Source organism: Anopheles arabiensis, chromosome 2 (genome assembly GCF_016920715.1).
Source record: "Anopheles arabiensis isolate DONGOLA chromosome 2, AaraD3, whole genome shotgun sequence".
NCBI lineage: Eukaryota > Metazoa > Arthropoda > Insecta > Diptera > Culicidae > Anopheles > Anopheles arabiensis.
Window position 1 is genome coordinate 36,192,953 of NC_053517.1, and position 27,110 is coordinate 36,220,062.

Below are 27,110 nucleotides of genomic sequence, written 5' to 3' on the forward strand. Positions count from 1 at the left end.
AGCTACAATCCTACAGGATTAATACTATCAGTGGGTGACTATTTGCAATTTTCCCCAAGACAAGTTTAAACTAATGATAACAAGAGATTAGTTTCGAAGCAATGGTGAAGCTTCGAGCTAATCATTCTGTTGTTTTCAATGAAAGAAAAAAAGTATTTACTCAGACAATGCATCTCCACCAACAATGTAATAGAAAAACATGTTCTTCCGCATCGGCATTTGCATTTTTTTTTCTAATATTCCGGCCAAATGTGGGTTTCAAAACAAGCGTCAACAGCCCACTTTGACAGCCCTTCCCGTACCAACACACACATATACGAACAGCCGTAACAGCACCGACTGCAACACACACACACTACCAACGAACGGGTATATACGAGAGAGCGCGCGCGCGTCTGCATGTGTGTGCGATTGTTTATTCGAAATTATTTAAGTGCTCGCTGCCTACGTGATGGAGGGTCAATTGCTCGAATAAAGCACAAAGCACCGGTGGTGTGTGCACGGTCGGTCGCTCGGTCGTGACGAGTCGAACGCTCCAACAGACGATTGCGCTACCTACAAAGCCAACGGCAGGCAAGGCCAGTAGTTGCAAACCAGTGAATGAAAGGCTGTGGTGTGATTTCTTGCAATCTTTGAGCCGTGTTTTAGTTGTTTTTGCAACACATAGAAGCAAGGAGAAGAAAAGTGAAAACAACAACAACAGAGCGCTTGAGCAGACAGGCAGTGGAAAAGTGGAAAAGTGAAACAAAGAAGAGTGGCCTGCTGTTGAAAAAGTGGTGTGTGACAAAACCGATAAAAACAAAAGTGTGCCATTCCTTCCAGACGAATCTCTTCTCTCAGCGGTTACAATCCTTAGACGGTTGTGCCGTTTGTGTTGCTGTACGGTTCCTCTTTGTTGTTTGACATCATATCACGACACCCAACATGCCTCCATCGCGCCTGGACGGGCTCTATCGCTCGCTGCTGCTGACCAAGTTCTTCTGCAAAGGATGGGGCAAGCCGGAAAATCTCGAAAGGTATGGGTCGTGTCGAAGTTGAATGAGCGTCCCGGCCGAAAATAGTGCTCTCCGCCGCGTCAAATTACATAATTTTGTTTCGCTATCCGGCTCTTGGTGATGATATAGGTGTTAGCGCGTTTGGCCACCTAAAAAAAACGCCACCCAATAGTTGGCAACCACTATTACACTACTCCCCAATCAGGCGACGCATTTGCGTCCATGTTTTTTTCTTCCTCTTTTCGTGTCTGATGTGGTGGTGGACCAACGATGTGTGTGCTATTTTTAGTGGTAAAAAACACAAACACAACTCCGGTGTGTTCTCCCTCCGAACTGACCCGCGGTGTATTAATTGTGCTTTGCGAGGAGACACAGAAGGCGCTGGCGGTTGCGTTGGCGTGGTGGTGTGTTGTACTCCGCGCGTACAGAAGCTTCTGGATTGATTGTCGTCAACATCCCCAGCAACAACGGGAAGCGTGCTTACGTGCGTGCGAAAAAGTACACCTTGTGGACGTGTGTGTGTGCGTTGCTTTACTTTCGTTCGAGTTGGTCGCTGACACACGACGACGATAACGTGGGGAGGTGTGTCCCTTTTCGTGGGGGGTGATGTTTGCGCTTCGCAAAGACGCAATTTCCTGCTACGCACGTCCGACGCATGTCGCGGGCTGGAGATGCAAGAAGAAGAAGAAGGATAAACATCGTACGATCTCGCACACCGATATCAAAACAAAAACAAGAAATTTCACTCGCTACCAATACATCAGCAACAGCGGTACACACGGTGGCGAACGTGTTGCGTTAGCGTACCACCAACACATGCAGAGCGAGAGCAGTGCTGCCAGCTGCTGTACGCGAGAGATTGTTTACATTTTACCTGGCCTGTTGGAAATGGGTTTTGGCAAGGAAGCAAAAAACGAAAGCAAAATGTAGCTAAAACGGTCTATTCTGGCTTATCAGCTGCGCCAACGTAATACTGCTGATAATAAAATGCCGGTTGCTGCATGATGATGATGGTGGGTGGGTGATGATGACTGGCGACCTATCACCGGATCACGCGTCGCTATTTGCTAATTATTAGATTCTTCCGAATGAAGAACTTGCCGTTAGTTTTAAATAATAAAAACAAGGGCCATTAAATTAAAACTGGGTTGAAGAAATGGTCGCCATGAAAACTCATCTAGCACACACTGGTGCGTCGTAGTTCTCTAGCGTACAAAGCAACGCCTGCTCGGACGCACGTACACAAAACCCGTCACGCGTTAAATACGCAGCCGATCGCTTCCCATGACCTTCCACAACCACCAAATGTTAATGTCGTGTTGTAGAATTGCCATTTTTGGCTGTTGTTGTTGTTGACTTCCATTGGCCGACATTTGTGGACTGTAAACCCGCCGTGATCATACGGAAGCTGCTTGATGAAGCAATTTGCTAAGTGCATTATTTTTAACTCGTCCCCAAAAGGGTGGCATAAAGGGGGAAAGTCCCTTAGGACGTCAACCGTCAAAGCGCTGACGAATGGCATACGGGGGTGAAATGGCTTTTAAAAATAATCGTTCAATCACTTCCTACCGCCCCATCGTTACATCAGATCAATGGCCTGACCATCTCCGTCTTCCCCCCCCCCACTTTAGGTTGTTTGCCTTCCGAAAGATCATCTCGAACCGGGCCGCCTGCTCGCAGCTGGTGCCACGTGACTACCCGGTGGAGATTACGAAGGAGGAGATCCACTCGGACTGCAAAATACTGGAGGGCAAGTTCATATCGCCGCTGGAAATCTACATGCCCGGGCTGGTGCCGGACGTGGCACAGAACGCTCACTTCCAGATACTGCTGCCGCTGAAGTGGAACGATGAGCGGTACAAGCCAATTTGCATCCATCTGGCCGGCACCGGGGATCATGTAAGTTGCTTTTGGTGGGTTGGGGGAGTGTAGGGTGGTGTAGGCCGCAGCATACTTACGCAGTTGCCTATACCCTTTGCAGTACTACTGGAAGCGACGGAATCTGATTGCCAAGCCGCTGCTGAAGGAAGCGAATTTGGGTGCAATTATCTTAGAAAATCCTTTCTACGGTTTGCGCAAACCGAAAGAGCAACGGTAAGACCGGGGGCCGGTGAATGTGTTTCACTAGAGAAAAGCGCCTTTCATTAACGTTTCCTTTACCTCCTTTTCCTCCATCCAAACAGTGCATCCAGCCTGCAAAATGTGTCGGACATTTTCGTCATGGGCGGTTGCCTGGTGCTGGAATCGCTCGTCCTGCTGAACTGGTGCGAACGCAACGGGTACGGCCCGCTCGGCATTACCGGGCTGTCGATGGGCGGCCATATGGCCTCGCTGGCGGCCACGAACTGGCCGAAACCGCTCGTGCTCGTACCGTGCCTGTCCTGGTCGACGGCCTCGTCCGTGTTTACCGAGGGCGTCATGAGCCATTCCATCAGCTGGGACGTGCTGGAGACGCAGTACTTCGCCGACGGTAACTTCCGCGAGCGGCTCTCCAAGATGGTGACCGTGGTGGATGACGCATTTGTGGCCGGCAAGCATTTCATACAGAACTTCAACCAGTCGGTAGAGGAGCTGCGGCAGGACATTGACGAAACGAGCGATCTCGTGTGCGGCGATCCGTCCACGGACGTCAACCTGACCGTGATCCGCGAAACTACGCCCGAGCACGAGCAGAAGAAAAATCTCATCCACATCAACCGCTCGAACGCGCTCAGCCTGTCCGAGCCGCTGCTCAACAAGCTGCTCTCGAACGTGCGCTGCGAGCTGACGCAGGAAGAGATCGACGAGCTGAATGTGAAGATCCACCTGGCGCTCAAGCGCCACAACGAGGAACTGCAGGCGGAAGGTGGTGCTACTACCTCCCCGAGCGGCTCCAAGACGGTGCTACTGGAGGTGAAGGCGGAAGGGAAAGCCGTTACACCGACGGTAGTGCCCGCCATTGCTCCTGCCGCCTCAAAATCCGTGGGTACGAAAATCATGGAATACATCAGCTGGGGCTCGTCCTCGACGGCGGACGGTGCCGCGGCGGAAGAGAAACGCATCCCGATCGACACGACCAAGCAGCGGTGGTGGGAACGGGAAGCGCTACAGTTCATGCGCGGCATGATGGACGAATGTACGCACCTGAAGAACTTCTCCGTACCGTACGACACCTCGCTCATCATTGCCGTCTGCGCGAAGGACGATGCGTACATTCCGCGCGATGGCTGCACCAGCCTGGAGGACATTTGGCCCGGCGCCGAAATTCGATACCTCGATGCGGGCCACGTCAGCGCGTACGTGCTGCACCAGAAGCTGTTCCGCTCGTGCATTATCGAGGCGTTTGAGCGGGCGAAGAAAAAGTGGGTCCCGGAGGGGGAACAGCTGCGCAAACAGATGAACGGTGCGCGGCCGGGCAACAGCCCATCCACCACGGTTGAGGGTGATGTGCCGGAAGGGCCACCGAAATAGGCGACCAGCGCTAGCTAGCCATGGGGTGGGACAAAAACCAAAGAAACACAGAGGAAATGCTGCTGCCTTCAGCCACAGCTCCTGCGAAAGCCTCCGCAATCATTGCGGAAACGGGGGGGAGACATTAACCGGTACGCCGGGAAACAAAACAGTCAGGGTGTGCCGCGTTCAACCTCAGCTCCGGGGGGAGAGCAGCAGCGAACCTTTTAGCGGACGTTGTGGAACTCGGGAACAAACGATCTGCTGTATTATATGGTTCGTTTGCTCGGGCCACGAACGCTTCAGTCGATCCGGCATCACGGTTTTCAAGGGGTGCAGGACGAAAACGTACAAAAGAAAGGGGGAAAATGAGCCGCAGAACGAAGAACAGAACGAAGAAATACCGTACAAATGCTGTTTTACGGTGCAATGCTACAAAGATGGGTGTTTTTTGAACGGTTTTGAACGTTTGCAAGGTTGTGATAATAATTGCGCAAGCCAATGGTAGCGAGAATGCACGAGAGAGATAGAGAGAGCTGTTATATTCTGATTATTGTTTTAGCTAGTTAAGGATTGCGAATGTGAATCGACAGTTTCGAAAGTGAGGAAAATGTTAGTTGCCAAGTGAGATAATTCGTTTTGCCATCGAGTTGTACAGTGAATAATTGATGATTCCTCTCACTCTACTTATGTAAACTCATTCAAACGTTCTTCATGTGCTGGTATTTTCAACACACTGGTATTTTTAATTGGTAATGTACCACTTTGAGGTGAGTTCCAATTCGTTTAAATTCATTTCAGACTTCTCAAAGACAGATACAAATTTCGTTAGTGAACTGTTTCTTTGCCACTGCAATCTTCTGCTGATTCAAATAGTGATAGTGTTTCTATGTTACCAACTAATTATTGCTTTGTAATAAACTTGCTACAAAATGTATACAACATAAGTGCGTTAAGTGCGAAACTATTGTGCAATATCACAGGATAAAATTATTGTCCAACCAAACGCTCATTCAGTCAACTGTCGATTTGAAAAAAAAAGTTCTGCAAACGTCAAAGTAGCCAACGTGGTTTTTGACACGCTCAAAACAAAACACTGCAGTTGGCCGCGCGGCATTGTTGCGATTGTTTCGGGCGTTCACCACCGTGTTCTGCACATTGTTATGCTTCGGGAGGTTGTTTCGTTCGCCTGATACGAGGACACCTTTTCTTGCCGCAATTTGCTTGTGCAGTGTTGGTGTAGTGCGTGTAGTACGACGCCCTTGATACGACGAGCGTGCAGTGTGACCATTCCATCCGCACGGCACAGGTAAACAACGAGTTCTATTGCCTTACGAGGTACGGACGGACGGTGTGTGTGTGTGTTTCTCGCACGCTCTTGGCGAATGATAACGACCCAGCTGCAAGCGAGTAGGGTAATAGGGAAACAAAGCAATCATCGGGACAGTATTCCCTTGCGGCCACGCACAACACCCCGCACAGTTACATAAGAACCGAGAAGAAGAAAAAACAAACACCCCTCAAATTGCTGGGGGAGGGTGGTTGCTGCTTTTTGATTTGGTTTTTGGTGGATGATGATTTTTGAGCGGGTCGTTTGTGTGCGTTGATTGTGTGTTATCTTTCGCCCGGAAACGGCGGGTCCCATTCAACAGGCACAATCTGTGCCGGTGTTATGGATGCTCACCTAGCCCCTTAAGGAGGAGGAAGGAGGACCAACGTGGTGAACGTGCATTAATTGCTTGCGGGATGTTGTAGAATCCGCCTCGACGGAAAACAGACTACCTGCTGTAGGTTTTCTTTATGTCCGTTTGATCTGAAAGTAAAAAAAAATCAATCAAACCCGATCTCCCCTGTCCGCCCGTCCCCGTGACCATGACCTCAATCTGAAGCAGTAGTTTGAAAAGCAGGGATGGTTTCTTTCGGGTAATGATACATTGGTCCGTCTGGGAGGCGCTTTGTTGTGCTTGTCTGGCGCGGTTCGTTAAAACAAGGAACGGTGGTCGTATGATAAATCCCCCCTACCCTCCCCCCTGCTTCCCCGTCCGATTTCTGCAAGTGGCAAGATATTCATTTTATTTATTTTTATGTTTTCATTAACTCTCTCTTACAGCAGCAGCAGCAGCAGACGCAACAGGAAGTGCAATTTTCCCTCCGAAGGATACAGTGAAACGCAGCGCAAATCAGCGCATCCTAGATCGTGATCGCGAGAGTGAGTAGAAAACTGCAAACACAACAAACGGCTGGAACCGAGCGAAACATCTCTCGTTTTCGCACTCTCTCTCTCTCTCCCTCGCTCCCGCGAACCTGGTTATGAGGGAGAGAAAGAGAGAATCGGCGTGATTTCTTCCGGTTACGCACCGTACTACTCGCCAATGTACTAACGCTCGCTCGCTGGTTGCTTTTGTGTATTGCACAGGCTCTCTCTCTGTCTCTCTATCTCTTTATCCCATCCCCTGCCCCCGGCGAGCGTTGTTTAGAACAACGGCAAAAACATCTGTTTCGCGGAGGACGAACCCATACCGGTGGCCGGAGCAGTGCAACCGTTCGAACCGTGGAAAGGCACGGAACGGAACACGCTGAGAGCGGACAGCAGCGGACAGAAAACACACGCGCGGTATAAAGCACGACCGCTGCCACGATGAGCCGGTTATTCGGTAGTAGTAGTGGTTCGGTGCTCGGTACGGCCGGAAGCAAAATGTCGTCGTTCCGCAAGGTGACTCACTGTATCTTCGACATGGACGGGCTGTTGCTTGGTAAGTGTGCCTGGGCCCGGCGTGGGGACTGAGGGTGTCGTGCCGGTGTTCGTTTCGGTCGCTCCGTTTCGTCCCGGCCTGCTCGGATTGCTCGGCCTTGTGCTTGGCGCTGCGTGCATGTTGTGTGCTGTGTTGTGTTGCAGCAGCAGCTGCGTTCGTCCTGCAGTATATGCAGGAGCACCGGGGGGTTCAGTGTCAAGTTTATTTAGTCGATGGATTTGCAGTCTAGTTGGCATGTGTGCAAAACAGGCAAAAAAGGAAGAAACCGGTGCATGGTGTGTTGTTGTTGTTTTTTTTCTCCTGGAGGAAGTGTGTGTTGTGCTTTTGCTGTATTGCCGTTAGAAAGTTTTCAACCATTGAATAATACCTTACGGCACTGGAAACAATGTCTTCGTCTCGCGTTTTTCACGCGATTCCTGATCTGACCTGCAGTAGAAATTGATTGAATATCGAACCAACAGCCCCGTTAAGAGGAGGTCGCTTATCCTTGGGAAGCGATACGAGCGATCTATCCAATTTTCTTGATTGCTAGCGCGAACGGCTGTGTACTCGTTGATGGTACTTAATTAGCCAGACAGGCGATAATTACCTCCCATAATTACCCCCGAAAGGAGGTCCTGGGTTGGTTGGTCGTGCAACACCTTGGGCTGAAGAAACGGTGTACGGGCGGTTTTGGCTCTTATTTCATCATTTAAATACGCTCCCGATTTACCCCGTACTATGCGCTTCTTTTTCTTACGTGTGCTGTTACTGTTCATTACGACCGGCAATATGCGATAAGAGCTCGAGGAGGACCGATAGTAGGGAACCACTTGAGTTAGACACGACGTCACACAGATGGTCAGATCGTCCGTGAGTGTGGTTGTATTTGAATGAAATACTTGAATGCAATCCAGTTGCACCTCAAAGGCGGCAAATTAAGGTCGAATTATTTAGATTCTTGTTTTATTTGTTTTATCTTTTGATGGGTTGATAAGTTTATGAATGGTCAATTCCGACCGTTGCTTTGCTATTACTGTGCCATTCCGTTCAAAACCCATGGTTTAAAGTGTTGTTATTATTAAACAACAACAAACACTTCCTGCTATATTCGGGTAGAATATCAAGCTCAACGTAGAACTCTTTTTTTTGCTGTTTTAAAGATAAAATTGAAGTCTTTAAAATTAAATTTGCAAGCAAAGTACCCACACACATGGTGAAGTTAGTGGGAATGAAATATTTCCCCCCAGCCCAAACGAATGGTGAAACATTTCATGCATGCAAGTTTTCAACGGTTTCCGTTGGTTCGCGTGTGAGAGAAGCAGGCACGATCGAAACGCGCTATTATGATTGCGCCTTTGTCTGCTGCCTTGGCCTACAAAGAGACAAAAAAGAAGAAAAAAACATGCAAAACACAAACACCTATAACCCATTGTAATGTAAACAATTTCTGCCCACACACGTACTCTGTGCGCGTGTCCGTTTCTGCCGGCATCACGACGGGGGACAACCGACAGACACGGAAAATCTTTACACGCAGGTAACGCAATCGATCGCGGAACCGTACGGCAAAACGTACACGTGGGAGATCAAGCAAACGATCATGGGGCTGCAGCGGGACGAAGCGGCCGAAGCGATCGTCGCCGCCCTAGAGCTACCGCTGACACCGGCCGAGTACGTGGAGATATCGACCGAGCGGATCAATCGCGTGATGGAACAGTGTCAGCTAATGCCAGGTAATGTGCGCGTCCCCAAAGGATGGTCCTAACTATTTTTTTTGCGTTTTTTCTTTTCTTTCTCTCTTTTTCTTTCTCTCTCTCTCTGTTATTCCCGCCCCATTACTGGTCCTTCCCTATTTCCGCTTCATTGTACTGTCCCGCATGGTACGCTGCTACGGCACACAACCGCCACATCTCGCGCATTGGCACGCAGATACGGAGAAGATCTACGAAAACATCTTGCGCGATCTGTTGAAATCGTACAACTCGCCGTACCCGTGGCCGACGCGCATGAAGGTGATGGGCACAACGGAACAGCGCACCTGCTCGATACTGGTGAACGATCTGAAGCTGCCCTGCTCGGTGGATGAGTTTCTGGCGCGATTCCGTCGCGATCAGTTGCTACACCTCGGCCGGGCGCCGCTAATGCAAGGTCAGATTCGAACGCCACCCGGTGTTGATGTTGTTGTTGTTGTTGTGGTTGGTCCGGTGTTGCGGTGCGTGTTGTGTGCTACTAACAGTTGTTGGCCGATTGCTTGCATATCTTTCCTTTGTTAGTTTATGTAAAAATTCCTTTCAATATCCCTTCTGTTACCACCACCACGACCACGACGTAACGAGTGAAGCTTTGCATGAATCTTTCTTATTCGCTTGTAGATCGTTCATGCTCATGTTCATCTGTTTTAAAGTCCATTGGTTACATACAGCTGCTAATAGGCTTCCCATTTTTCTCGTCCTTTGTCTGCGATGGAATAGGCGCAGAGCGGCTGGTGCGCCATCTGCACCAACACAACGTGCCGATCGCGCTGGCCACCAGCTCGGGAGCGGATTCGGTCGAGGTGAAGACAAAGAACCACCGCGAGCTGTTCGAGCTGTTCGGGCACAAGGTGATGGGTTCGTCCGATCCCGACGTGAAGGAGGGTAAGCCGGCGCCCGACATCTTTCTGGTCGCGGCCGACCGCTTCCCGGACCGGCCCGCTCCCGACCAGTGCCTGGTGTTTGAGGATGCGCCGAACGGTGTGACGGCAGCGATTGCGGCCGGCATGCAGGCCGTCATGGTGCCCGATCCGCACATCGAGGAGGACCAGCGGAAGCACGCGACGGTCGTGCTGAAATCACTCGAGGACTTCCACCCGGAACAGTTCGGTTTGCCGCCGTTTACGTCGTGAACCACGCGTGGGACGCTTTTGACGACTACCGCGGAGCCGGCCATTACTCCCCGAAAAAAAAAATGCTTACAACTACTACCACTACTACTACTACTACAACTGTAAGCCGCAACGTAGTGTGTGTGCAGCACACGTCCGATTTTAGCAGAGCAGTGTTCTAAACACAGCACCACCGTTGGAGCGAAATTTTGATGATGCGCGCGCCCGCACACGATTTGTTTGCGTAGAACGCACAAGCGTCCAACCCAAAAAAAGGGGTCTACTGCCGGGTGGGACGGACGTTAGTTTGTATTTAGTTTTATTTCTCGGAAAGCTTTTTCTTTAGGTGCGCGATCGATGTGTATCGCTAGAATGTGAAATCGCTTGATTGAGCGCCCGTCAATGCGAACAAACAAAAAAAAAAGAAGAAAATACAATGTTGTAATTGTAAAGAAAACGGCAGTATTTTAGTATTTTTTTATTTTTGCAGTCTTGCCATCGTAATGAAATATCACCTTTGAGAAGATAGTGATTGTGATCAACGTCATCATTTTCCGAAGATCATCGTCACTGTGCTGCGGGATCGTGTTTTTTAATGTGAATGTTTGAAAAAATAAAAAGAATAAATAAAAAAAATAAAAAATCCAATGGAAATGAGTTGTTCTTAACTCGAAAACCTATTAGTTTCAACTCGTTTTCGGATTTAAGCCAGTTTTTTCCATCCTAAGAAAAAGGACGCATTTCTTTTCAATTTGTGATATAATGTATTACGGACCCAAGTTCCCACCCCAAAACGAAAAAATCAACAACAATCGTTCAGATTTATCTTTATCTAATACCGTGTATATATTTGTAATATGTATAATATTGTATTTACTTAACACTAGAAAAAAAAATCATTCAAATCGCATTTGAACATCATCTTTCATCATCATCATCCATTATGATCATTGTTTCGCTCCGGTATTTGTCGCTTTGTTTGTTATTTTATTTGTTGTGTGTATTTTTTGTTTCATTTTCTTATCTCGTTTGTATCGCTTATCTCCAATGTGTATGCTTCATTTTTCCACGCACATACATACACACACACTCACTCACTCACCTCGTACCGATCTTGTACGATTTACTTCCACACTACGCCTTGCGGATGCGACATTGCATTCCTTCATGTTGTTGGCGGTGTGTGTTTAGTAATAATTTGTAGTTTTTCTTCTTCTTTTTTTTCTGTTTCCCATCATTGGTCACAGTTTACTTTCTTCTGCTCATTTCCGACCACCCGCGTTGGATCAATCATATCCCTTTTTGTCTGGTTTGTGGGTGGTAAGTGGGGTGCTTCTTGTTGAAGCTTTGCTCCGCTTTTATGATCGGAATCTCCTCACTCATGGTACCCAAGCGAAGCAGCATCGAGTGCAGTGGCAGAGATAGTGAGAGGGAAGATTGGGAAAGGTGAAACGAACGTTTGCTTCTTCTTTTTTTAATAACGTTATGTTTGGTGTGTTTGGTATGTGCATTGTGTGTGTATGTGTTTCATTGGTTTCAATGTGTCTTATGTGTTTTTTTTTATGTTTTTGTTAATCTCTAAGTTTTTGCACGTTTTGGTTCGACCCTTTCTTTAACTTTCACAAACAATAACAAACAAACTCTAGTGGTGCCGAACGTTTGTAGCATTTTTAATAAATAATTAACCGAAAAAAAGAAAACAATTAACATATCAAAAGTAACTGAAACCAAACATTTTGCAAAAAAAAACATAAAAAAAACATTACACAAAAACACACGCTGCTAGCAAAAAGCGAAGGGGAATACAACGGGAAATAGCACAACAAAGAAAAACACATTACACAAATGCGCAGACATTTCATGTATGTGCGTGAATGTGTGTGTGCAAATTGTATTTTAACGTTTTAAAGTGTGTTCTTTTTTTACCATTTCAAATTCGCACATTTCAGTTGTCCCTTTAATTTTAACACAGGTTTCACACAGCTGCATTAGTGTTTGTACTTGTGAACAACAAGTTGTGTTGGGGGGAAAGTTGGGCGAATGTGCATTGAACAATAACAATAACGAGCTTAGATAACGAGTGGTAAAGTTAGATGACGGTTGCAAATGGAGCTCAAACTCTTAACTCAAAACTGAAGTGCATAGGCGCGTGGAAAACACAATATCAACAAGTTGTTGTTCGTTTCATTTTTTGCTTTTTGTCACCAGTCAGTGTGTGTGTGTAGCTTTTCTTTTTCTTCTTCTTCTTCTTCTTCTTTTTTAAATTTTAGTAACAACACACAACCACATACGGTCACACATGCGTGTATGCATAGCTGCACTGCCTGCAATCCCCCCCCCCCCCCTTCGATGCGCCTGCTTTCGCAGTAGGCTTTGCCGTACTTTATGCTCGCCCTTGTTTTTTTTGTTTTAATTGGGAATGATGTGCGATGATCCTGCGGGATATGATCAATATGACTACTCTTCGTTTAAAGCGTGAGTGTGAGTGTGTGTGTGAGAGAGAAGGGTGCGTTTTTGCGCGTGCGCCCTTAGCTGGTGTTGTACAATACCACCATACGTTTGTGAGAGCTTAAAAGCGACAACGACGATCCCGCCGAAAGGGGGGACGTTTTCTCCCGGTTTTCAGTTCGGTTTTCAGTTTTCGTTTTGGTGTTCGCTTGCATCATTTGCGTTGGCCGAATAGAGAAAATTTGCCTAAATTTTGTCGAACACACACACACACATAGACCCGTTCCCGGGGGGAGAGAAACAGTCCCTTTCGCAGCATCTTCACATGATCGTCATCGTCATGTCATCGTATTCATCTGTTTACACACTTTGCTCATTGTTGTTTTGTTACCTGTGTGTGTGTTTTTTGTTGTTGCTTCTTTGAACGCATGATTTTCTTTTCCTTTTTCTCATTCACTTTGAAATCTTTACCGGTCTTGCACGCTTGTTCTCAATAACATTCTCTCTTTCTCCACTGTGCTTTGTGTATTGCCTTTTCTCTTTTCTCATTGAGTTTTGTAAGTTTTGCAAAAAGGGATTGTGGATATCTTTGTGTGTTTTTTTTATTTTAATTTTACTTGTTTCATGCTTTCCAAATCCAAAATAAGTGTACCATTATCAACAAAAGGCTTGCTTCTTCTTCTTTTCTTTTTCACTTCCAATTTACTTTGCAACTTCCAGCGAATGCGTTACATGCGTTTGCTTCTCTCTTTGTCTCTTTACGCTTTGCTATTACACACTTACTCTACTGATTCAGTTTTCATTTGTCAATGTGTTCAACATTCGGTTCACCACTTTCCGCTCTTAACAATCTCGCTTGCCTTTGTTTTGTTTTGCTTTGCTGGTTAGCATAATTCAGAGAAACAACTATCTGCTCTTGCTTCATCAACTTTAATACATGGTTTGCGTCGCACTCCACGCTTGCATGCACCCTTTTCCGGCACGTTTCTTCCTTTTTCGGTTACTTTTTGCACAATTAAAACTATTTCTGTTTGTGTGTGAGTGTTTTTCCTCTCTTATTTTCGCTTACTCTTCTTTTTCTTCTTCTTTGCTTACTTAGTTTTTGCTGTGTTGCCTATTTCGTAATGTTTTTTTGCAGTTTGTTTTGGTTTAACGCACGGTTCATAGCTCCATCACGCTCTCTTTCTCTCTTTCTGGTTCGCTCTTGCTGATAGGGTCCCGCCCTGTGCCTTACATATTTTGTAGGGGTTTTATTAAAAAAAAAAAAAAAACGCACACGAAACTAAACAAAACATGCCAGCAGCAAAAACTATCCCTTAGTGATGCAGTTAAACGGTGTGCAAATGAAGCTACTTCTTAAACTTAAACAAAAATTCTGCTAAAGAAAAATAATTTTACTAAATGGAAAAAAGAGGAAAAGGAAAAGTTACAGGCGGCAAGGTAACAAACAAACAAACAAACAAACAATGCAATGATAAGTCGAGACCGAATCACGAGGTAGGCAAAATTCATGCACCACCACCACCACCAACACCATCATCATCGTCCTCCACCAAGGTGGTAGCGTGGTGAAGAAGATGATGATGATAATGATGACGATGATGATGATGATGACGATTTAAGTTTTGTAACAGGGAGCTGAGATGGGGAGTTCGGGGTGGTGAGTGGGGGGCTGTTTGGCTCTATCTATTTACAACTTTACATCCATCGACATCGATTCGCGATCTACTACTGCTACTACTAAACGCTACTGGACTGCAGGACTGCACTGTTTGTCTGTGTGTGTGTGTTTTTTTTTGGGGGTGAGGCTAGTGATTTAAATAGTGTTTGCATACACAACCGTTCCGTGTCTGTGGCGGGTTTCTGTGTTTTTGCATGAGCTTTGTAATAGTTCCTTTCTTCTCCCGCTCGGGAACGTTTTGCGCGAAACGCTCGATCCGATCAGGTAGATCAAGGTAGATGCGCTGCCCATCATTAGCGTTCTCTGTACATGCTTTTCCGTGCGCGTACAGTCAAAGCAACCAAAGCAACGGAAACACTGACAACGCGCGTACCGTGAGCGTATTGTGACGTATGTATATATATAGTAGCGAGAACGCAAACCATCGAATGGTCGAGTTTGTCCGTTTTTGCACCCATTATTTTGCTGTGCCCTTTTTACCCCCCCCCCCCCCGCTCAGTAACTTTTCCACGTTTTTCACGTTGCAGCATTTATATTGTAGGTGTATATTTTACAGTATTTTGTTTTTTTGTTTTTGTTTTTTGTAATATGTTTGCTCTTGTATGTGATTGTTTGCCCATGTTTTTTTGTTTGTATGTGTGTTTTGAAGGTAAGTGCCGGTAAGTTGATTATGCTTCCATTTTGTATTTATATATCTCTTTGTTGCTTAAAAATAAAAATATACTTCTTTCTCTCTTTCTTTCTTCTTTCTCTCTCTCTCTCTCTCTCTCGTTTTATTTCTCTCTATCTCTCTATATCTTTCTAGCTTCCCCTTTTTATACGTTTTCCTCTATCCTTTTCCCTGCGTCTTAGGTGGCAAAATATGGTTGTTGGGATAATAAATAAATAAGTGTGTTTACAACGACAGCAAGAAAAGATCAATTTCGGAGGGCGGAAAAAAAACATATGAAATAAACATACTAAACCCTAATATATTTCACTACATTAACAGCTAAGCCTTTGCATGAGTGTGAGTTTTGTGGATGTATATATGTATATATCTGTGTGTGTGTTTGTGTGTACGTTGTTTGATTGTTAAATGTTAATCTCAACCATCACCAGCCGGGCGAAAAGAAGGGGGTTGAAGTAAAAAAATTGAACTAACTTAAAACCGCCCAGTACTAGTAGCAGTGGTAGTAGTAGTACCTGCAACTGCAACACTAAACTCAACGGTGGCAAAAATCACGATCAAAAAACAAAGCAGAAGAAAACAAACGGAAGCGCGTAAGACTCGCTACCATTGTTTGTTTCGCTGCTTTGTTATTGTTATTGTTATTTGTTACAGCTAAAAGTATTATTGTAAAATGTATAAAAAAACATGGTACTTTCGTTTCACTTAATGCACTTAACTTGGAGTTGGAGAAAAAAGAAAGAGACGAAAGAAGAAAATGGTTTCCAAATCATGCAAACGAAATGGTTAAAAGTATAAAGCACAATGAATGGTGGGAAGTACAATCATAATGATAATAATCAATTAAAAAAAACTAACTCGATAAAACCGACTGAAAATGAAAGCTACAAAAGCTTTGGAACTCTAGCTTTTGTTGTTATTTCGTTTTCTTTTTCTGCTGCTTCTTCTTCCTCTTTTTCTCTCTTCCTACAGAGCTACAGAGGACACACCGTTATCCGATACGTCCGATTTCCGCGTAAATAAATGTAATCTTAGGTATAAATGGCAGATAAATAGAGTGGTTTTTCGTTATGCGTGCCGCAACCAACCAACGACCAACGCCAAGGGAGAGGCATTTGCTGGCGCCGGCCGATGCGTTTGGCGTCAAATTGTAACATTATGAGTCGCTCGCTAAATTAGTAATGAATGGTTTAATAAGTGAGCAGCGAAAGAAGCGGGAAGAACAAAAAAGGTAATTAAAAAAAAAGAGAATTGTAAGTGAAAATGAAAGCAAGACGGAGAGAAGAGGGAAATAACCGAAAAGAAAGAACCATATAGAGAGGAAAAACGAAAGGAAACAAATGAACAAATGTACCAGAGCGTGCAGATAGCGCGTTGTGTAAGCGATGTGTAAGAAGCTTGTGTAACTTGTACTGCATTTATGCGACCGTGCCTACCCTTATCTGGCTAACGTAACTTTACAGAGATACTATCATCATCATCATCATCATCATCATCATCATTATCATCCCTTTACTTAATTGGCCTTGGCATTTAGGTTTCGTTTTGTTTTCATTTTATTTCGCTGGTTTTTTTTTTGTCTGCATTGTTGCATTGTTCTTCCTCTACTTATCCCACTAAATCTCCCCCGGGGGGCATCCTTACTCCGTTCTGAGCCATCTCATATATCCCTCTCTCAAACAAACGGATCGGTACTATGAGATGGAGCGGGTTTTATGTTTAATAACAGACAAAATAGAAAGTGAAGACAGCAAAATTAAACAAAAGAAAAGAGAACAAACACGCATTTATCACACACAGCATGTCGCGAGACACTATTTTACAATAATAATAATAACATTAATAATAATAATGCACAAAGGATGCACCGAATTGCATGCATGCGTGTGTGTGTGTTTTAGTGTGTCTGTCTGTCTGTCTGTTTGTTTGAACAATCTAACAGTGCTTCTTAACAATTGGTTACTGAACGAATTAACTTGTTGTTGTTGCTTTTGTTGGTGCATTTGTGCACAAGCAGAAGGAAAGACACTTTGTAGTGAGAGCTGAGTCTGTAACGATTTAACCACTAGTTTGCCTGTGCTTGCGGCGTGTGTGTTTGTGTACGAAGTTTGCCGATTTGCTGTGTTCATCCATCCCCTTAAAAGGGAAAGGATATTTTATGGTATTTAAAAATAGAACGTTGTAAAATAGTTGTAAACTCTTAAAGCTTAAAGCTTACGAAGTACAAATGGTGGTGATGAGAAGCGTTTCCGTGTTCCGGGTGTGTGTTTGTTGGTGTGTGATTTTAGTTTAGTTAGTGTGTTTAGTAATGCTTTCGTGTGTCGTTTTGCTCAACATTAAATTATGCTTAGGTGGTAGACAAAGAAGAAAAGAAGCTATGTTTTAATGTATAGATGTATGAAACAAAAACCAACAATCACGTGTTTGCTGATTTAATGGTTTTTTTTTTGTTATTTTGTTTTGTTTTGTTTTGTTTTGTTTGTGTTGTGTTAAAACTAACGCTTAACAGATTATAACGTACGAAATAACTTATATCGCATAAAGGTGGGTGTGAATCAATTCTTCCTCGCTTTCTCTCTCTCTCTTTCTCTCTTTTCGTTTCTCTTTTTTTGTTCTTTTACATTGTTTTTTTCTTCTTCTTGTAACTTACTTACTTCACCGTTTTTTTCCTTCTTTTTTATCTCTTGTTAGTAACTCTCTCTCTCTCTCTTTCTTTCGCTCCGTTTTCTTTAAATCTTAGGGATTCGTTTCAATACCTTACTTATATGTTTTTATCGCACTTCTCTGCTGCTGCTGCTACTACTACTGTACAACACATTGTCACATTGATGCTTACTTTTTACTTTTCATGGGTATGAGTGTGTATGTGTTTTTTGCGTTTGTGTGTGTGTTTATGTTTTTTGTGTGTGTTTTTTTTTCTTGGTTCGCTTAAAAACAACAAAATAATAATAATAATCATATATTAAAACAGATAAAATACGGTAACCCCAATAATAATGCGCCATATTTTGTTCCTCCTCCACTGATCCACCTCTACTCTTACTTCGCTTTATGTCCATCATCTCTATCCTCGCTCACGTTCGTCGTCTACTAACGCCCAGTCCAGTACACTAATCATCGGTTTGTCTGGTTTATTCGTGTGCTATTGTTTGTTTGTTTTGTACAACTGTGTTGTTCTCTCTTCGGATCTCTGTTCTGTTCTGTTATGTGCTCTGTGTTACCGTCTTCTTCGTATCCGTTTGTTTTTCCTTCTTACTTGCCTTCTGCAGGAGTGGTAAAATGGCGGAGTGCATTTGCTTTAGATGAGGTGGTGCTAAATGTGTTACTTCTGTATCATGTTATATGCACTTGCTTGTCTTCTCTCTTTCTCTTTCTCTCTCTCTCTTTCTCTCTCTCTCTATCTCTCATTATATCTCTTTCTCTTTCTCCATGGCATGTCTTATGCGCATCGTCCTCTTTCAAAACCGGCTTAAGCTATCCACACGGTATTATGGGTAATGCGTTTCCTAACATTCTCTTCTGTTCGTTCCTGCTTGCATTTTTTTTACGATTACAACCACCTGTCCCTTTCATTACTAACAAACACGATAAAACGAGTTTTTTTTTTTGTGAGAGGAAAATTACACTTAAAAAACGGCTTCACTACTACACACGGACAAAGAGACGTTTTACACACATGCTCACATCACTACTCGGTTATGCCACATGCTTTCTTATCGATTCCTGCTATCAAACACATCGCTATCCTGTTCGCTACTATCTCCCAAATGGTGTATGTTTTGTATGTGTGTATGCGTATGTATGTATGTATGTATGTATGTATGTTCTGTGGTCCTATCCCACAAGGAACGGTACACGAAACACATTATTCTTGCCCAAATGCTGCACTTGCACCAAGAGAACCAATGTAATGCTTGGTTTCAACGTTGTTTGGGTTGCTAATGCACTGCAAACAGCACAGCACACACGTGTTCGATCATTCCCGTTACTACTTCCCTTATCCGCAGTTTTTGTTCGATTTGTACATATAAATAGGCAAAAGTTTTTAGTCTTGTCAATACATTTCCAACGCTTTGCTTTACTGTTTGCTCTTTCATGTCTCTGTCTCTTTCTCTCTCGTTCGCATACCCGTTCGATTCCAGTTTGTTTTTTATTGGTGGTAAATTGGAAGTGAAAAACAAACAGCCACCACATAAAAGCCACCCCCACCAAGCAATCAAACAATCCTTCAAGCAATTGTTTTGGTTGTTGTTGGTAAAACAGGGCGGTGTGTGGGAAATGGGGATAATGGTGATCATTTGTGCATGTATATAAGCAATGCCACGCACATACACACACATTCACATACACACACACATACACGTACACTTACTACGTAAAGATTCCTTTTGCTTGCGATCGAATGCATTTGCTTATCAGTTTGCTCACGATTGTCATTAAAAGTAGTAGTAATAGTAGTAGTAGTCGTAGTAGTAGTAGTAGTAGTAGTAGTAGTTACTGCAGTGCGCTTGTGGCTGCTTTATGGACCATTGCCTGCACACGTGCTCCCTTTTCCCTCGGCATTGCAAACATCCCGGAACCAATCGGAACTGTTCGAGTGCTTTTCCAATGCATTTCGTGCCAGAATCCTCACGAGTTCTCCCCTCCACTTCCGCATACACATGTGTGTGTGTGTGTGTGTAGAGTTTGCTTAGCATCACTACCGGTATAATCTAACCCTCCCCCCTCTTTTTTTTGTCAAAATGTACCCTCAGCGGTTCAGTTCTTGCTCACGTTCCAATTGCTTTTGTTTGTTTATTTTTTGTTTGATTCAATGTGTTGCTTACATATTAGCGTGTTTCAACCGATTGTTTGAATTTTTGGGATTTTTGAAGCTGGAGATACTCGGGCAATGAAAAATGTCGGTATGTTTTGGCGTTCTTGATTGATTTAATGTCTTTGCCACCCGGCTGCAGCTGCACAGTGCGGTATGGAAGGGTTGGAAGAACGAATTCTTCCTCCGCCCAAGTTCCAAGTTGCTCGCGCTCGAAGAAGAAGCAGTACCAAACAGTACAGAAACAATAATGTTTGGCCATAATTACCAGACCAGACTAGGGCAGATCAGGCCAAGGATACGCAGAACGTCACGAGCTACAAAAACACGTTGTAAAACAAACAAACAATCGTACGAATAAAAAATAAATGTTTATAAATATGCAAGTCTCTACGCGCGGGGAGAGAGAATTAAATTAAAAAAAAAACGAACAGTTTCACAGAGATCATCAGTTGCAAAATTGCGTATCATTTTCATCATCGTTCACCGTCATCACTACCATTAGCGGTCACTGTTCCGCCGCCACGACCGCGGCGAGGGTTTGGATGGGGCCCGTGGACAGTGTCCAGAGGGTTCCATACAATCAGGAATCCCCCTTAAACCATGCACAACAGCACAAGGCTTAATTAACCTTGTCATATCGGTTTCCAAAGGGGAAGAAAGGCTTCAAAACATTGGCAAAGTATGCTTTCACCGCTTGTGAAGAAAAAGAGCCCGGTAACGATGCTGCCGTAAACGATCGTGCCAAGGCGCACGGTCGCGTCTTAAAAGCTCGTAGCTCACAACGGGGTCAAAAACAGTCAAGATTGTTCCGCCGCTTGGTATCACATTTGCTCTGCTGCACTAAGCGGGAGACTGAGAAGCGTGTAGGAAAAGTATAACAACACACATTGCAGGGCTCGCTGCTGGCCTTCGGTGACGATCGATCGACTCGTGGGTAACTCTACGTGGGGAGGGTCGTACGCGTTCAGATGTGACCACGGCTCCCATATGCTTATCGAAACCCGCTTTTTTGCCCGCTCGATGCTTGGCGTACGTGTAAACGGGGGCGATAGGGGTGTTTTCGTTTAGTAATTTTAGTTGGTAGTTGGTAAAATTGGTAAATAGGAGCATTAGCTGGTGAGGGAGGGAAAAATGTGGCTGTTTTCTAGGCCGGTGCAGTCGATGCTGGTACATCAGGATTCTCCTCTAACATGCATAACCTCCAACTCCAACCGCCGGTATCGTCATACAACCCGCTTTTAATTGTAGGTAAACATACACAGTAGGTACCAACGCGTGAGTGTGTGTGTGTGTTTCGAGCACTTGTATCTGCTTGTGGCCTTATTTATGCTTGCTTCATAATCTTCGTTTACCGATTATACCCCTCGTTACTTATTCTCCTATGTTACAATTACATACACTCACACACAGATAGACAGAATTTGCGTTTGTTTGTTTTGTTAATGTTGTTTTTTTTTGTTTTTGCGCTGTTTATCGCTTGCAGTAGAGAATTTACGTTTACGAATTACGTTTATACGTTTTTACTTGTGTTTTGCTTAGGTTTTTGCTTGTGTTGTTGTTTGCTGTTGATTACTTATGATGCTGTTACTAACAATATGCTTTCGCCTTTTGCCTTCTGCCTTCACCTTCCAGCGATGTACGCTTGGTTTTGTGATAACTTCTTCCTTACTTACATCCTGCATGTTTTTTTCTTCCTCTTCTTCACATAACTGACAACGCGTTAGTGGCGAGCTTTTGCTTCTTTTTTGCCCTTGCTTCTCTTTATTTTTAACCCTTCCTTTTGCATTTGAGTCGGTGTCGGCATTTATCGCCCTCGCTTCATTAAACTTATTGGCAGTGGGTTTTATTTTTTAATTTTTCCATTTTTTGCTCCTCCATTTTGCATTTCCCTTTCCCCTTCTCGAATTGCAGATCTTTTGTGTTACATCTTTGTAATCTTCTTTTTGCGTACGTGTGTGTTTGTTTAAATACCCTTATTTCACATTTCTTCGGCACAGCGAACGGGTTCGAGATCATTCGGTACGGCGGTCGTGCCGCGGCGGTAACGATCGATGGAGGCGCCCAGTCACTCTCACGCTCACCACCAGCACACGAACGGCGATCCTTCCATCGCGATCCTCACACTCCCCACTTCCTTCCGGATATTTTGAGTGTTTGTTGCTGTTTTCTGGGGGGAATCTGGGTGTGTGAGGTTTACATTGTTTGATGTTTTGATTATCGGACGGTATATTTGTCAGAAGATTGTATCAGTTCAGCCGCTGGCAGGATCGCGAGTTGAGTCCGGTTGTCCGGGCGGACGAGTGACGATTGGCACAGTGAAGGCGACCGATCGCGCTTGCTTGGTGAATTAAATAAGTCAAGACAAGTGACTTGAAAACATTTGCTAGCGCAATGTCACGCGCTTCCGTCCAAAAGTCCGGGGCGCCTCCATCATGCCATGGTAGTGTGGCTAATGCCGTGCGGTACGACCAGTTACCCCTGGCCAGTTCGATGTCACCCAATCGGTTGGCTTTGTAGATTTTTTTTTTTCGTTTGCTTTTTATCTTGTTTTTTTTGTTTATCCGCATGTTAAAACTAAATCAGCCTTTGATGTCTTGTGGTTTTCGTATTTTCGTTTTCTTTTGTTTGTTTTTTTTTTCTTCTCTTAACTCTCTCTATCGCTCTCTTGTGTTTTGTTTTAAAGATCTTTTGCTTCTCGTAATTGTGTGTGTTTTTTTCCTTTTCACTGCGTTTATCGTTTCGCAGTGTAGTCTTAACTATTGGGTGTTTTTTTAATTTCTCTCTGTCTGATGTTTTACTTCTTACTACTCTCTACTTACGGTTTTTGCTTTTATCCATCGTCGATGAGCTGGTTTGGTTGGTTGGTTAGTTGGCTGGCTGCGTTCTATCTGCGCCGCCAATGTTAAGTGGTTTGTTGCTGGCACCATGTCTGTTGCGGACGGTTGCAACGTTGTGCCGGAAGGGTGTTCATTTGTTGCGATGGTTTCGCTCGCAAGTACTAAATTGGTTGCACCCCTATGAGGCTGCCTCGATGACACACGTCGTACCTGGCACGCTGTAACGGTGGCGGCCGATCGCATCAGACCACCATGCCGTGGGCGCGCGGACGCGGATGCTGCGGTTGTGCGTACTGCACGCTGAGCCGGTGCTGAGCCGGCTGGCTGTGTTGGTTGTGTAGGAGCAGCGACGATGCGGTTGCGGTCAGTGGCGGCTGGGACTGCAGCTGGATCACCTGCTTGACCATCGCCACCGCGGACGACGGACAGGACAATGAGGGCGCGGAAGAAGACGACGATGACGAGGACGACGACGAGGACGACGACGACGACGATATCCACAGCGACTGTGAGGACGATGGCGAAGTAGACGGGGCAGCGTTGGCGTTGCCAGCCGATGCCCCACTCGGCCCGACGACTGCCGACGGGTGCAACTTGGCGCTGCCGCTACTGCCCGCTGGTGGTGGCGGTGGTGGTGGTGGCGCTGCTGCTGCTTTGCGGTTGCCGGCGGACGGCTTGGATCAGTCGCCAAATCGACTGCACGCCTTCTTCCACTTGCACTGGGTGCACCACTGATCCTTGTGGTCCATGCCGTACACCTTGCGGCACTTCTTGTTCTCGCCGCGCGTCCTCCGGTTCGGCGACACGGGCGAACGGTGCTGGCCGCTGCCCGCACTGCCCACGCTGCTGCCGCCGCCGCTCGAGCCCGGGCTGCTGCTGTACGAGCCGAGCGCGATGGCGCCGGTGGCGCCGGCCGCACCCGCCAGCAGCTGGTGGTAGGCGGCGGTACCGTTGCTGCCACTGCCCGCACCCGGCGACAGCTGGATGTGGCCGAGCTGCTGCTGATGGTGCTGCTGCTGCTGCTGGGCGGCCTGCGCCTGATAGTGGTGCTGGTAGTTCGGCGACGGGTACGGATACGAGGCCGACGGTCGGGGCGACAGCCGCACGTGCTTCTGGGGTGACGTCTAACCATTGGAAAGAAAGAGAGAAATGGTGAGCAATTGGTTGCGTGGGAGCGGATATTAACGCCGATGGACCGATGGGATGGCTTACCGGGCTAACCTGCGACCAGGTGTAGTTGTGGTGAATCAGCGGCGAGACGCTGCTGTGCGGGTTGACCGCACCGTTGCTGGTGCTGCCATTGCTGTTGCTGCTGCTGCTGCTGCCGTTCGAGCCGCCATTGCTGGCCGACGAGGTGCCGTTGGAGCCGCTCAGAGCCGCCACCGTGAGGCCGGCCGGCAGTGGTGGCTTGATGGAGGCGATCTGCTGCTGTTGGGCCTGGTGTTGCTGTTGCTGCTGCTGTGCAGCCTGCTGCTGCTGCTGTTGCTGTTGCTGCTGGAGGGCCTGCGATTGCGAGAGCAATCCCTGCCGGTAGGTGCCAACAATCTGGCGCTGGTACTCGGGATCCTCGTGCGGGGGACGTGCCATGTCGCGATGGCTCAGCGTCGGTGGCGAGGGTGGATTCGGCGCGCTCTCGTCGCTCTCATCCTCGGTTTCGGTGAAGAAGAAATCCTCCTCGTCGCTGTACTCGTTCGGCTTGCGGGGGCTGTTGTATTTCGGTGCGGTGCGGGGGAAAAAACGGGCGTTACATTAGAAGCGTTACAAGCCGCGGTTTGGAGGTAACACTTCCAAAGCGTGCCGCTCACTTACCCAAGATGTGCGTTCCTAACGTGTTGAGTGATTTCCGTACATGTAGTGTAGATGACGCCACAACCTTTCCAGGTGCATTTGAAAATTCGCTGACTGACCTGTAACGATGAAAAGGGGAAGCTGTTGTTAATAAAATGGCCATTTTGTAGGGTTGGTATTAAGCATATAAATCCCCAAAATCAAAACACAGCACGCTTATATGAAAAGATAACAGTTGCGGTAGGTACAACAGGCACTAACAATTCTTACATTTCGCACTTTCGGCTTGAACACTTGCGTCCTGCGGGCGACGCAGGACCGCGACATCAACACTTGGCCGCTGGCCATGATGACCCGCTAACACGCTTACACTGTTTGAATCCTTCTTTCGCTCACTCACAAACTCCCTCTCTCTCTCTTTCTCTCACTCTCTATGATTCTCTCTGTTTTTACCTTGCCATCCACCAATGGCACCAGAGGAAACTCTGTTTCGTGTGACGCAGCTTCGCGTAGCTACGTCGTTGCCGCTTGCGTAGCGTCACGTTACTGGCGGGTCGCGTTACAAGCGTACCCGGTGGAGGCCGCTGCGCTTCCTCTCTCACGCGCTAAGGATCCCATCGGCCCTCCCACCTCCACGAGCCCGGCCCGAAACCCGAAAGCTCCGCCGTTACTCGGCGTTATTCGTCGGGGGCTGTTCGTCGTCCCCAAAAGCAAGCCGAACCCGCGAACCGGAAGCAGATCTTCCTTCCCTCACGTCTCGTTTATGTGTACGTGTGTGTGTGTGTGTGTGTGAATTGCACGCGAATGGGGTCGCGGATGCGAAAATGTACTCCTTCAACTTTCCAGGGAGGAAGCGATGGCAGGTAAAGTGAGGGGGAGATGGCAATAAAGTTTTTTTTTGCTCGCGTTCCTTCACATCATTTTCCACCACCATCCATTCGGGGTGACCTAGTTTTCCCGGTGGCAGGACGTTGGTGGGAGGGTATGGGGAAGGGCGCGAGGAAAGGGCCCTTTACATACGCTTCACCGCCCTCCCCCTCTCGCCCGCTGTAACGAGTGCTCCCTTCTCTCTCTCTCTCTCTCTCCCCGACATAAACACAAACCCACACAGATTCAGATTTGCTCATATACTTCCGCTGGTTAGCGGGCTTGTTTACGGTGTGTTACATTGTTTACTTGACACACGCTCCCTTGCGAAGGGACGACCGGGACACCAGGAACTTCACACCGACCGAAACGGCACAAAAATAGCGAAACGGTTCCTTCGGCTCTTCCGGTTTCTCGTGTCGCTTTTGGAACGCTTTTTTTCTCTCCACAGGACGAATTGCTTCTTACAGAAGGCGTCCCTTTTTCGGTGGAATGGAAAGAAAAACCTCCCACAAACGCCTTCTGCTGACATCTTGATACACACACACACGCGTGTCTCTGAAAGCAAAACATTCCGGTTGTGGCACACAGAGCGAGAGAGAGAGAGAGAGAGAGAGAGAGATCCCGCAGGAACGGCGTTAGTACATAAGCAGAATCATCGGCCAGAAACCGGACTACAATGTAATACAATCTCCCGTTTCTTTTTACTACGCGTCACACACACGGATCGGGGAGACTCGGACCACAGCGTGAGCGAGAGGCAAATCAAATAACAAGGGATAACGCCCGCGCCTGCACCCATCTGCACTTCCCTAATGGTCAGGTTTCGGTCCAGCAAATGCCGAAGAGTTCCGTCGCCTCCGTCGTCATCGCTTTTCAGTTGATACGATGCGAGGCACAATACACACAAGCAGCGCGTTTCGTCCTGGTGACCCACTGCACACACTCACTCCACTCTGTGTGTGTGTGTGTGTTCGTTTGTCCCTTTATACTCCCGATTCATCCCGTCAGCTTCCCTGTTTTGGTCGCTTGTAGAACGGAGAACGATACAACAGTATTGGTGAGTGGAATAAATTGCGCGCGCTTTCTTCATTGTAATAGCACACCCTTGCACCTCCCTTTACCCCCCCCCCTCCCCTCCCTCTTCCTTTGCTTCTATTGCAGCTAGGAAGCGCCCGAGGGAAACCCGAACGGTTCGTTTGTGTGTGATCAATATTCAGTGTCCGCGGTGGTTTGTTGTAACGCGCGCCCTTATGTATATGTACACACAACAAACCGAGCGCCGGTAGAGAGGCACCGGCCGGGAAAGAATCCTGTGTTGAGTTGAGTTCCCGTTCCAACGTTCCCTCCAACCTGCGCCCGAGCCGCCAAACGTTGCTCGCCTGCTCATGCGTCACCCAGTCCACGGGAAAGGGGACGCAGCCATCATGTTTTGGTTCGCCGCACCATCTGTTGGGCGAGAGGTAAATATTGCGCAGGGCCCACGGTACTATGTACTAAGGGACGCTGGGTTGCTTGGGCACTGGGCTCCCGGTCGCCCGCTCGGCTTCCGGCCGGTACCGGCCGTTACCGTGGTGGCATTCTCCCGTGCTGGGCGAAATAAACAAAGTTTCGGTACCGGCAGATGCCCAGCACAGCAGTGCCCAAGCCCCACGAAAGTAACCATCGGTTGAGCGGTTTGCTGCTGCTGCCAGCACGAAATGGCGCCTCGGCATCCTGTGGGAACGAAGCGCTTTTGCAACTCCGGTTCCGTTCCGTTTTTGGGGTATTCGGTATTCGTTCGCACTTATCGATTGACCTACTTTTGTGCGCGGGGCAGCAACATTGTAAGTACTTACCGGGAGGCAGCAGCACCGGAATATCTGGGAACCTGTCTTTGTGTGTGTGTGTTGTCCTCCCACTACTCACACCAACTCAGCTATTTATGTGCCATGATTTGTGACCGAAAATTTGTTTTTGTTTATAATTTGACGCGTTTGCG

At 46.6% G+C, this 27,110-nt stretch overlaps 3 protein-coding genes across 8 annotated transcripts in view; 2 read left to right on the forward strand and 1 right to left on the reverse strand.

Annotated features, from left to right (window-relative positions):
• Window positions 1-437: 437 nt before the first annotated feature.
• Window positions 438-5,368, forward strand: LOC120908776 (protein ABHD18). Its single transcript, XM_040320125.1, has 4 exons — window positions 438-1,016; window positions 2,627-2,894; window positions 2,977-3,089; window positions 3,179-5,368. The coding sequence occupies exons 1-4, from the start codon at window positions 925-927 to the stop codon at window positions 4,443-4,445; spliced, it is 1,740 nt and encodes a 579-aa protein (XP_040176059.1). The 5' UTR covers window positions 438-924; the 3' UTR covers window positions 4,446-5,368.
• Window positions 5,369-5,502: 134 nt separating this feature from the next.
• On the forward strand, window positions 5,503-10,484 carry LOC120908777 (probable pseudouridine-5'-phosphatase). Of its 6 annotated transcripts, none has more exons than XM_040320127.1 (5): window positions 5,503-5,733; window positions 6,535-6,633; window positions 6,841-7,177; window positions 8,674-8,892; window positions 9,631-10,484. In XM_040320127.1, exons 3-5 carry the CDS (start codon window positions 7,063-7,065, stop codon window positions 10,041-10,043), a joined length of 747 nt encoding a protein of 248 aa, XP_040176061.1. In that variant the 5' UTR covers window positions 5,503-5,733; window positions 6,535-6,633; window positions 6,841-7,062; the 3' UTR covers window positions 10,044-10,484. The 6 variants fall into 6 exon arrangements, with proteins under 6 accessions (XP_040176061.1, XP_040176062.1, XP_040176065.1 ...); XM_040320128.1 differs by lacking the exon at window positions 8,674-8,892 and adding an exon at window positions 9,089-9,307 and having other exon boundaries at window positions 5,504-5,762; XM_040320131.1 differs by lacking the exon at window positions 8,674-8,892 and adding an exon at window positions 9,089-9,307 and having other exon boundaries at window positions 5,504-5,762; window positions 6,538-6,633.
• A 353-nt stretch (window positions 10,485-10,837) lies between these two features.
• LOC120894829 (zinc finger protein 395) overlaps window positions 10,838-27,110 on the reverse strand; it is a 97,332-nt gene continuing 81,059 nt past the window's right edge. Inside the window, exons 5-7 of the mRNA XM_040297674.1 lie at window positions 24,284-24,381; window positions 23,687-24,179; window positions 10,838-23,598 (exon numbers count right to left, since the gene is read on the reverse strand). Of these exons, the coding sequence (XP_040153608.1) occupies window positions 23,155-23,598; window positions 23,687-24,179; window positions 24,284-24,381 (1,035 nt within the window). The 3' untranslated portion in view covers window positions 10,838-23,154. The remainder of the gene's footprint in view (window positions 23,599-23,686; window positions 24,180-24,283; window positions 24,382-27,110) is intronic.